This window comes from Tenrec ecaudatus, chromosome 12 (assembly GCF_050624435.1).
Source record: "Tenrec ecaudatus isolate mTenEca1 chromosome 12, mTenEca1.hap1, whole genome shotgun sequence".
NCBI lineage: Eukaryota > Metazoa > Chordata > Mammalia > Afrosoricida > Tenrecidae > Tenrec > Tenrec ecaudatus.
In genome coordinates, this window is record NC_134541.1 from 126,457,430 (window position 1) to 126,468,929 (window position 11,500).

At 59.7% G+C, this 11,500-nt stretch overlaps 1 protein-coding gene across 1 annotated transcript in view; it reads left to right on the forward strand.

Moving 5' to 3' along the window:
* Positions 1-11,500, forward strand: part of CASTOR2 (cytosolic arginine sensor for mTORC1 subunit 2) — a 51,628-nt gene that overhangs the window by 35,178 nt on the left and 4,950 nt on the right. The window contains exons 3-8 of the mRNA XM_075564827.1: positions 8,627-8,820; positions 9,671-9,803; positions 10,075-10,198; positions 10,661-10,771; positions 10,941-11,023; positions 11,395-11,489. Of these exons, the coding sequence (XP_075420942.1) occupies positions 8,627-8,820; positions 9,671-9,803; positions 10,075-10,198; positions 10,661-10,771; positions 10,941-11,023; positions 11,395-11,489 (740 nt within the window). The remainder of the gene's footprint in view (positions 1-8,626; positions 8,821-9,670; positions 9,804-10,074; positions 10,199-10,660; positions 10,772-10,940; positions 11,024-11,394; positions 11,490-11,500) is intronic.

Here is an 11,500-nt window from a genome sequence, read left to right on the forward strand (position 1 = left end):
GGCTTCGAGAACGGCAAGATCATTGGTTCGCAACCACCAGCTGTTCTGCAGGTTGCTTGTTTTGAGGTCCTGTGAAGAGTATCAGACGCAGAAGCCCCCAGGGGCAGTTCCACCCTGTCCCACAGGGACTCCAGAGCAGGGGCGTTTCTGCTTCGTCCCGTTTCCTGAGAGCCTCTGAAAAGGAGCCAAGGAGACAGGCAGGCGCAGACACAAACAGAAGGCAGCGGGGCACGTTTGGGCCCCCTCCTTAGGTGCTGGGGAGCCCCAGCAGGCTGTTGAGCTGAGACAGGCAGGACTGGCTGAGTCAGATGACGTGGGGCAAGGACCATCCCTCTGTCCGGACCGCGGTCTTTGGGTCCAGGCTGTGACTTTCAGCCAGGCCAGGGACGAAGTTACCCCCACACCCTCATCCCAAAGGTTCCCCGAGCCGTTCACGACACTGACTTTGTGACTCTTGGCACTGCCACACCGGCCCCTCACCAAACTTTTCCCAGCGGCAGGAGCAGGGCTGGTGACAGAGGTATCAATTCTTAGCGTGGATTAAACTGTCGTCAACAAACCGCCCCCCCCCTCCGTGTGTGTGTGTGTGTGTATGTGTGTGTGTGTGAGAGAGAGAGAGAGAGAGAGAGAGAGAGAGAGAGAGAGAGAGAGAGAGAGAGAGAGAGAGAGAGAGAGAGATGGCTGGGCCATGATTCCCGGTATCACGCGATGTTTGTGAATGATGTCACTATCATCTCTATGATGCGAAGGAGGCAGGAGAAGCACCTACGAGATCAGATTGCCTCTGGAGTCCATCTCTTTTGAGGTGTCCGTGGGATCAAACGAGTGAGCACAGAGAGGGGGACCCCCAACCACCAAAGCAGAAGAGCGGGAGCAGAGGGCAATCTTTGCAGCCAGAGTCCCTCTGCTGGGAACCTCCTAGCCCCGGGAAAATTGATGTCCAGGCACGATGGCCTCTGAGGCATGCCGGGCCCACAGAAGCTGGAAGGAGGAGGGTCAAAGCCTTCCCCTGGAGCCAGGACCCTAAGCTGAAGCTTCAAGCCTCCTAATTGTGAGAGCGCAAATTTCCTTTTCGTTAAGCCCGCCCACGGTGGTGCTCCTGCGACAGGAGGAGGGAACTCTGATAGCTCCCTCTTCGGTCCAGAGAAGGCAGGGTGGGTGAGGCAGGCTCAAGGAGGCCGCACACAGGCCTGGTGTCTGCCCTTTCTGTCCGGTCGAAGGTTGCCCTTCCGCAGGCTGTATTTCCTGGTCACTGCACTGCAGCTGTTGGGACGGCCACCAAGAGTGACCACAGTGGTGGGGGAGGGAGAGGAAAAGAGAAACTGACACCAAGGGCTCAAGAAAATGTTTTGAAAATGAAAGTAGCACTTTTTGGACAGATGTGTTTGATGCAGCGGATGTACGGTGCACGGTCATTCCCAGCTGCTCTCCGCACGAGCTGCAGCACCACACCTACCGGCCAGCTGTCCGCAGACTCTCCCATCTGTCATCCCATGGGCCTGAAACAGATATAAAGACCCATTTTGTAGATGAAGAAATGGAGGCTTCAAAGGGTCTGGGAATCCAAGACAGAGAAACCCTTCAGAAATAGTAATGGGAGTAATGATTCCCAGAGGGTACGGGAAGAGAAGGGGGGAAGGGAATCAAAAGCAGTGGCGGCTGTATAAGCCCACTCAAGGGGAGCGAATAACAGAATTGTCGGTGAACAGATACATTGGATGGTTTAAGGTTCAGCTATATATATATATATATATATATATATATATATATATATATATATATATATATATATATATATGATAATAGGGTTCCTGGCGGGGAGGTTGGGGAGGGAGGGGATAAAGGGGAGCTGATATCAAAGAGTTCAAGAAGAATGAAAACGTTTTGAAAATGATGGTGGGCAGCAACGGTGCAATGATGCTTGATCTAATTCAGCGGTTCTCAACCTTCCTCAGGCCACGACCCTTTCATACAGTTCCTCACATTGCGGTGACCCTCCAACCATAAAGTTATTTTTGTTGCTACTTCATCACAGTCATTTTGATACTGTGATGAATCTGGCAACCCTGTGAAAGGGTCATTTGACCCCCAAAAGGGGTTGTGACCCACAGGTTGAGAACCGCTGATCTAATCGAATATTGTTATAATAACTGAAAGAGCTCCCAATGAGAAGATTTTTTTTTAAAGCCTGCTGAGGAAGAGACCATTCAGGTTCCAACCCCTGAGGTACCCCTGAGCCCTGGGCTGTTGGCTTCCCCAGGCCCGGGAGTCCTGAGCCCTGAGCTTTGGGCTGTTGGCTTCCCCAGGCCCGGGAGCCCTGAGCCCTGAGCCCTGAGCTGTTGGCTTCCCCAGGCCCGGGAGCCCTGAGCCCTGAGCTGTTGGCTGCCCCAGGCCCGGGAGCCCTGAGCCCTGGGCTGTTGGCTTCCCCAGGCCCGGGAGCCCTGAGCCCTGAGCTGTTGGCTGCCCCAGGCCCGGGAGCAGTGAAGAGGAAGGTGACAGGATGGACGGATGCACTCAGCCGTGTTCCCTGAGAACCGCAAGTGCAGGTGGACGGCCGGAAGAACAAACAAACCCACCTGAAAAGACCAGTCAGGATGGCCAGTAGAAGCAAAGACAGCAGGAACCCGGCTTGCTTACTCTGGACACGCCGTCAGGACAGCCTGGACCCTAGACAAGGACACTATGCAGGGTGAAGCCGAGGGTCCATGGACGAGGGAAGCCCGCCGAGATGCGCTGACTGAATAGGTGTTTGGTCGCTCTCACAACTCTTCGCGCTTAGGAACCTGGTGGCCTGGCGCTGATGCACAGGGTGACCACCCGTTAAGCGTTCGTGTCAGAAAGCCACGGGGCCACATTCTCCCTAGTCCTTCAGGACCGCTCTCCTTCAGCGTTGACGGGGCAGTGCTTTCTGTGTCGCCCACGTAGGGAGCTCCGGTGGGCAGGTGGGTGACATCGTGGGCTGCTAACCACAAGGCCGGCAGCTAGAAACCACCAGCTGGAAAAAGATGAGGCTTTCTCTTTCTATCAAGAGCAACAGTCTCAGAAACCCCCAGGGGCGGCTCTCCTCTGCCCCACAGGGTGGAGACGAGTCGGGATCCGCTCAGTAACTCAGTGACGGTGAGTTTGGAGGGTTTGGGGTTTACCACACACTGCGTAGACTTCAGTGGAGTGTGAGTGTGAGTTTTGTTTGTACTGGGAAACAAAAGACTTGCTGTGGTGTGAGGCCTGCCGCCTCTCGGGTCTGGAGTGGAACTGTGCGTGTGCGTGCACACGCATGCACATACGCACGTGTTGCAGAACCGGGGAGAAACACTGAGAACCACGAACAGGCCTCGTGTCTACAGCTGGTCACAGAGCCGCAGATGGTACTTAGAGCTGCTTTCTTCCACCACCCTTTGCCCTCAGCACGAACCTCAGCTAGCCATGCTGTGCCTGCTGGGGTGATCCAAACCGTCCTTCCAGGAGGGTGTGGGCCCTTTGCCGTCATCTCAGACTCGGGCTGCCGGGGTCTCCGTTTATGTTCATCACAAGGTGTGCCTGTGCTAACAGGGAGCCCCGGTGGTGCAGTGGCTCACACGTTGGGCTGCCTACCTCATGGCCAGCAGTTCAAAACCACCAACCGCTCTGCAGGAGAAGGGCAAGGCTTTCTACTCCCGTAAAAGAGTGACAGTTTCAGAATCCCAGCAGCAGTTCTGTCCTGCCCTACAGCGTTGCTGTGAATCCGTATCGGGCTGGAGGCGTCTCCTGACTGGAGTGGTTGCCCATGATCAGTAGGTCAGATGGCAGGCTTCTGGCTGCAGGGGCGAAGGAATCCCAGGTCAGTAGCTGAGATGACCAGCTGCTGGTGACTCCCAGGAGTGGCCAGCAGTACAGCAAGCTGTTGACTCAAGTCCAGAGAAACAGGTCAGTTAGCCAGAAAACCGTCTCCAGATCCAGCGCAAAGCCGGCACGTTTCTCCACAGTGTCTACTTCTATGGAAAGCAAGTCCCCCCCTCAAAGAGACTGCACCATGGAGACCCCTGGTCTGAAATGCCACACCACTGAGAGTCCTGGGCCAAGTTGACATGGAGCCAGACCCAGGGCCAACCCTGAGGGTGGGCCAGAACAGATGTGGCATCAGCCTTGGGGACCCCCCCCCCCCGCCCCCAAGGCTGGACTTGGACCACAGGGCAGGGATGTTGGATGAGCCCAGATGTGGGGGAACCAGCTGACTGCCTCTACACCACAAAGTCAAAGCACGTTTTAAGAGCTCTTGGGGCACCGTGCATGCCCTGGGGGCTGCTCACGGCCCAGCGCTGGACTGCTAGCCACAAGATGGGAGGTTCAGGCCCCACTCGGTGCGTCATCAGAAAGGCCTGGCAATCTACGCATGCAAAACATCAGCCTTGAAAAGCTCGTGGAAGCCATTCTACTCTGGAGCAGGCTCCACGTCAGCTGGAGTGGAGTTTTGTATTTTGGTACTTCATCTGAAAGGAGCTCTTCCGGTGTTGCCCTTAGTGGTGTTGTCATTGCCCTTTGGAGGTGTGTGTTCTATAGGGCCAGCAGTTCAAAGCCACCAGCAGCTCCATAGGAAGAAGATGAGGCTTCTACTCCCATAAAGAGTCGCCATCTTGGAAACCCTCTGGGGCCGTTCTACCCTGTCCTATAGAGTTGCTGCGAGTCAGCATCGACTTGGGGGTGGGGGTGCTGAACCTCAGAAAGACCAGGCTCAGGAGAGGAAGCACTTGCTGTAGATCCTGAACGCAGCCTCTGACGTTCAGAAACTAGGGCGCTGAGGGACCGAGACTGTGCCCAAGGTCACACCCCCGGCGGGGAGCCAGGGCCGCCAACTGCAGGCTTGCCCTGGTGACAACTCAGGAGAAGTTGAGAAGCACTGATATGGCACCGTGTGGCTGGTGACAGAGGGGCCAGGGTCCTGCTGCCAGGGGGGAAGTTCCTTGGGAGGTACACCGCGGACTCCGAGGAGAGGGTAAGCACCCAGGCTGGGCAGCAGAGCCCTCGAGCCCCTGTGACTTCCCCGACCAGGCAAAGGCCTGAGCTCTGAGAGGCTATTTTTAGGGCCTGGGGCACTGGGCCATTACGGATATAATCCCACCCCCGGCCTTGGCCTGGGGCTGCCGTCCCTCTGGGGCAGGGAAGGCTTGCTACCTCCTGGCTGGGCTCCCAGGGGCTTATTCCAAGGTGACACCTCCAGGCACCGGGAGGTATGCATACACCCCTCACCCCAAGAGCAGCCGGCACTGTGTGGGGATCATGGCAGCCTCCCCAGTTCCAGACAGGGTCACATGCACAGGTCTGTGGTCGGGAGGTTCTGGCTCACAGCGACAGTGAAGCGCTGGGCCGTCCTCAGAGCTGTTCTTCCGTGTGAGCCCACTGTCCAGCCCCCGGATCCGTCCGTCTCGCAGAGAGTCTTCCTCTTGTTCGCTGGCATGGTGCCCTTCTCCAGGGACTGTCCCGAGTGTGTGAGTCAAAGTCGGGCCCCCCTCGCTTCTCAGGAGCATTCCACAGGTTTGGGATTAGAATTCCAACCTGTGTTGGGGGATACCTCACTGCCCTCATGTCGATACCAACTCAGAGTGACCCTATAGGACAGGGGAGAATTGCCCCCTGTGGGTTCCTGGAATAGAAAGCCTCATCTTTCTCCCACAGAGCACCTAGGGGTTTCGAACTGCTGACCTTGGCATAATCCACTGCACTGCCAGGCCGTAACCACAAAGCCGCTCTTAAGTCTGATTTTTGCTGCCTCCCCACTGAGGACTTTAGATAAGAGGCATGTTTCCATTGCTAAGGGTGGGGCTCCTGGAATGGGGGTCCCGGGGTGGGGAGAGTGAAATGGGGAGTCATTCTTTACGGGGACTGAGTTTTTGTTGACCCATTACCAACGAATCCATCCCACCTCGAAGGAGCCCTGCATCAGGTCCCTGAACAGGAAGCCTCATCTCGTTCCCTTGGAGCAGCTAGTGGGTTTGAAATGCCAACCTTGTGGTTAGCCGTCACCAGGGCTCCTGAGTTTCAGTCTCTTGTTGTTAGGTGCCGGCAAGGCCCACTCCGCCGGTCCTGCCCCATCCTCACCCCGAGTCCCTGTACAACCACAGTGCCCGCCCATCTCGTCAAGGGCCATCCTCTGTTGCTGACCACACATGATGCCCTCCTCCGGGTGCAGGTCTCTCCTGGCAGCACCTGAGGCAGTCTCGCCAACCCTGCCTCTGAGGGGCATGCTCGTACTGCCCATATTTTGGGCCAGCACCGCAGTCCCCACACATCCGCTCTTCTTCAGCCTTCCGGGCCTCAGAGGAGATGGGAAAGACCTGGCTCGGCTCAGGCCCCTCAGCCCTCGAAGCGGCTGGACACTTGGAACTGGATGGTGGCTGTCCTCCAAGTCACTGAGTCGTCCATGTAAAAATGGCTGAAACGGGTTGTTTCGCGCGTTTTCAAGGGGCCCTGGCGGCACTGCAGGCAAAGCATTGGGCTGCTCTAACCACGAGGTCAATGCTTCAAGCCCACCAGCTGCTCCGCAGGAGACGGAGGAGGCTCTCCCCCTCCCCTCCAGAATTTTCTAGGAAACTGTCGGAGCCATTCTCGGTCCCATGTTGGAGTCCACTCGGTGGCGGTGAGCGCTGCTGCGAGTTGGGGGGCATTATACGCTCACCACTCTATAGAAGATGGCACTGTGGGACGAATATTTTGACAGTTGGCTCTTTAGCTGCACCGGGCACCTTCCAAGTGCTGGAAGCCCCTCGTGGTGGAGGCAGCGACTGTGGGCAGGCAGAGACACGTCTGTGGTCACCGTGGGCTCTCAGGCGGGCTGCTTTCTGCTGTGGCTCTTCCTGGGGGGCCACAGGACGACTGGGAGCAGTGAGGGGCAGGCGAGCCCGGGCCTCTTCACACACGGTGACATACACAACCCACCCGGATTTCCTCAGAAGGCTTGAGGGCTCCTGCTTGGGCAAGGCCCACCTTCAGTTTCATCCCTCCATACAGCAAAGCGGCACCTGTCCATGTTTCCGCTGCCCGCTGGGTTGCAGGGCACATCAGAGTGGGGAGCGGGAGCCTGTGGTGAGGGGCCCTGCCGGGTGCTGCTGTGCGTGCAGGGTGTGTGCAACACTTACGGGGAGGGTGGTCACTGTCGCCATTCTGCTGGGTATCGGGTGACCCATCTCCGAAGCAGGGCCAGAGGAAGCCCACAGGGTGTCAAGAGGCCATGAGGCGGGCAGAGCTGGCGTGCAGAGAGGGCTGCCCTTGGGCGTCTATCAAGGCTAAAGGAGTCTCATGACGTGTGTCTTGGGGGGTTGTGGGGGGGAACCAGGGGGCCATGTGACTGAGAGGCCGAGGACCCAGGTCCCATTCTGGACCCCGTCCCCTTCCCTCCTCATCGCCATCCTGGGGGATATCGTCTGTGAGCTCTGTGTGGCCAGGGCAGCAGATTGGCAAACCCAGCAGAGCGGCATAGTGCCCTGGGTGAGGGATGGCGGGGGTCTGCGGAGGACAGAGGGGGGAGGAGGCATGTCTGACCGCTGCCTGGTGGCCGTCAGCCTGGAGCTGATGGAGTGTTGGTGTCTCCTTCCTTACCACCCCTACCCACCCCATTCCTTTACCATCCAACAGGGATGGTGGCCCCTGGGTCCCTCTCCTGGAGCCCCCGCTGTCACCAGGCACCAAAACGGAACCGGTCACTGTTGAGCTGACGGTGGCCCAGGGAGCCCCCATGTGTCATAGGAGAGCTGTGCTCCGTGGGGTTGGTAGGAGCTGGTTTTCCGGTGTTGGTAGCCAGGCCTTTCTTCTGGGGCACCTCTGGGAGGTTTTAACCCTTGACTTTTCATGTAACAGCGGACACTTAGCCGTCTTTGACACCCAGGGACTCAGGTTGCTCCGAGCCCCCCTGTTTCAGCACTGAGCCTTCGGGGCACTGGGGACTGAACTGTCGGCTACTTCTGGCTGCCAGGTGGACAGTGGGGATAACAACTGTCCAACTTGGCCCTTGTGGGGTGATGGGGTCTGGCCAGCCCTCCCTGTGCCCCCACCCCGGGGCCTGGTGCAGGTGGGTGGCATGGGTAGATGACTGAGTCCCAGGTGGCAACACATGCATGTGTGCGGGCCCATGTTCCAGGGGCAGGGCCCCCAGAAGCCCCTCTGCAGGATGGGGCCGGAGCACAGTCTGAGCGTGGGCTTCCGCATCCGCACAAGGCTGCTGAGGAGATGTGGGGGGCCCCTGTCCCTCTGGAACAACCAGAGGCTCCCTGACCCTCAGGAAGGACTGGGTGACAGTCAGAACCCATCACAAGGCAGCCTCTGGAGCTGCGGGCGTGCCCAGTGGGGTGAGCTGGTAGGTCTGCTGGAAGCTGGGAGGGATGCCAGGCCTCACTGTCCCCCTCTGCCCACCGAGGGCCCTGAAACTGCTTCCACGGGGAACCATGGTTGTGGCAACGGGGCCTGACGTCAACACAAGGTTTGTGATGACGGATTTGGGCACGGGAAGCCCTTACTGACCACTCCAGCTTGCGAGGGTCTGGCCTTGAACAGCAGCACAGCCTAGGATTAAGCACGCAGGCAGACCCATGCAGGTGTGGATCGGTCAGGGTGCATCCCTGCCCCAGCCCGAACACTCATGGATGTTCTGTCCCCCCAGAGCTGCCCTCCTCGGAGCACTTGAGTGTGGCGGACGCCACCTGGCTGGCCTTGAATGTGGTGTCTGGTGGCGGCAGCTTCTCCAGCTCCCAGCCCATCGGGGTGACCAAGATCGCCAAGTCGGTCATCGCCCCACTGGCCGACCAGAACATCTCCGTGTTCATGCTCTCCACCTACCAGACCGACTTCATCCTGGTAAGCTGCAGCTCCGGACACACGGACCAGCCTCCGGCATTGTCCTGGCTCCTGCTCGCATTCCCTCCCCCCAACCCCACACTCTTCCTCCCCGTCCTCCTGCTGCTGCTACTGGTCAGCGCACAACCCCTGTGCACATTCCCCAATACCCCACACTCCTCCCCTTCCTCACAGGCTGGGCATGTTCTCACACACACACACACCCTCCTGCACACTTTTCTGCACACACTCACCTGCACCCACACGCGTGCTCTCACCTCACCCACCTGCAGGTGCACTCATGCACGCACAGGCCCTCACCTTCCACACTCTCCCCTTGTACACGCACTCTTATGTATACCATACGTGTAACACCCCTGCACATCCCCCTCACACACTGATGCTTCCACACTGAGTGCCCCCTCCCTCCCACACATGGGCTCGCCCGCCTCCTGACACACGTACCTGCTCGCCCAGCTTCTCCTGGCTGCTGGCAGACCCGCTCACTGCCCCTTCTGCCAGCTGGAGGGCGATACAGTGTAGTACAATCGGGTTGGCATGGTCAGACTGGGCTCCCAAGGTTCTGTCTGCCCGTTGACCTGGGCCACAGGTCAGTTTTCCCTGTGGGCCCAGAGGGCAGCGTGCCCTTGATCTGGACATGAGGTGCCTGCACCAGCATCTCCCGGCCTTGGTACGATGTCTCCCCACCTCATTGCCCATGCCACCCCAATTCACAATCAGCACCCGCCACCAGGAAGCCAAGGGCAGTGGGAACAGGCATTTCTGAGAGGATCTCAGAGTGTAGGGGTCGGTGCCCTCAGGCCCACTCACCCATCCAGGGGCCCTCGTGTCCTCCATGTCCCTGCCCCAGGTACGCGAACGGGACCTGCCCTTCGTCACCCACACCTTGTCATCGGAGTTCACCATCCTGCGAGTCGTCAACGGGGAGCCGGTGGCAGCTGACAACCTGGCCATCACCAACGGCTTCGTGAAGCCCAAGATGGGTGAGTGGGTGTTTGTGCCTGGGCTGGCCTCGGTCCCGGGGTGTGGGGCCACCCACCAAGGCCTTCCCGGGGACAACGAGGTGGCTGTGGGGCTGGAGCCTGTGAGGACCTGGGCCAGGGGCGGGCAATGGCCATTCAGGAGGGTGGCTCGGCGTGGGCCTCCCCAGAACAGCTGCCTGGCCCACGCCTGGCCCACGCCAGCCCCCCTTCCTGGGGTCCACACCACCCCAACCCCGCTCCTCAGCCACCCATTGTCCTTGCGCTCCCGCAGTCCAGAGACCGGTCATCCACCCACTGTCCAGCCCCAGCAACAGGTTCTGTGTCACCAGCCTGGACCCCGACACGCTGCCCACTGTGGCCACGCTCCTCATGGACGTCATGTTCTACTCCAGCGGGTAAGGCACCGGGGAGGGGCCTGGGCCCGCACGGTAGGCCACAGGGAGGTCCACCCCACCCCCGGGGGTGTGCCAGGGGGAAGACCTCGCCCCACCCCCAGAGCTAGTTTGGCCGGGGAGGCATCCTTGTGCTTGTAAGGGGAGATACCACGCTGGGAACCCCAGATGGAAGTCAGGGGCCCGACACCACGTGATGCAGCAGACAGCCTCCCGTCCCCGAGCAAGCACGGAGCTCAGAGCTGGACTCGGGCGCTCTCTTTGGTGACAGCAGGTCCTATCCCTTCTCGGGCCCCTGTGTTCCGGCAGGTCAGTGCCAGGTGGGAGGGTGCCGCCAGTGACCACACACAGATGCCCTGAGATGTGGGCAGACCCGCGTTCCTGGGGTCACCCCGCCGGGCTGGGTCAGGGTGGGGGTTCATGCAGGCCCGGCCCCCCTCCCCTGACCAAGTCCTCTGCCCCCAGAGTGAAGGACGCCTTGGCGACCAGTGATGACGGCGGCCACATCCGCTTCTTCTCCTTCTCCCTCATCGAAGGCTACATCTCCCTGGTGATGGACGTGCAGACCCAGCAGAGGTGAGCGCCATGCACGCGCGCGCACACACACACCACCCCCACCCCTCACCCCTGGAGGCAAAGCAAGGGTTTGACCCCAGGCCTAGCTCGCTCTGCAGGGCATGTGCTCCCTGGCCTGGGGTCGGGGGTGTGAGCAGTGAGCGATGGCCTTCTCTGCCCGCCCTCCCAGGTTTCCCAGTAACCTGCTGTTCACAAGCGCGTCCGGAGAGCTCTGGAAGATGGTGCGCATCGGAGGCCAGCCTCTGGGATTCGGTGAGCCTCCTCCCCAGTGGTCACTGGCCCCCACGCAGTAGCCCCTTCCTGGGAGCTGCCCTGTGGCTACAGGTGGGGGAACTGAGGACAGGGTGAACGCGCATCAGCCAAAGAGGCGGTAGGGAGGGGAGGGGGGTGAGTGGCCGTGGAGGCATGCCACCCCGGTGGCTCCAGGCCCAGCGCAGGGAAGCATTGCTGGGCTGGGATTCCTCCCCTGGTCAATTGTGAGAACTGACGGGCCAGCAACTGGAGGAGGCCCCTGAGCCGAGGCCTTCCTGGGGAGTCTGGGAAGCTGCAGGCTGTAGCAGGAAGGGGGTGCCTCAGAGTCGGGGCCCTGTGGGGCCTGAGCCCACACCCACCTCTGTCCCCAGACGAGTGTGGCATCGTGGCCCAGATCTCCGAGCCCCTGGCTGCAGCAGACATCCCCGCCTACTACATCAGCACCTTCAAGTTCGACCACGCCCTGGTGAGGGTCCA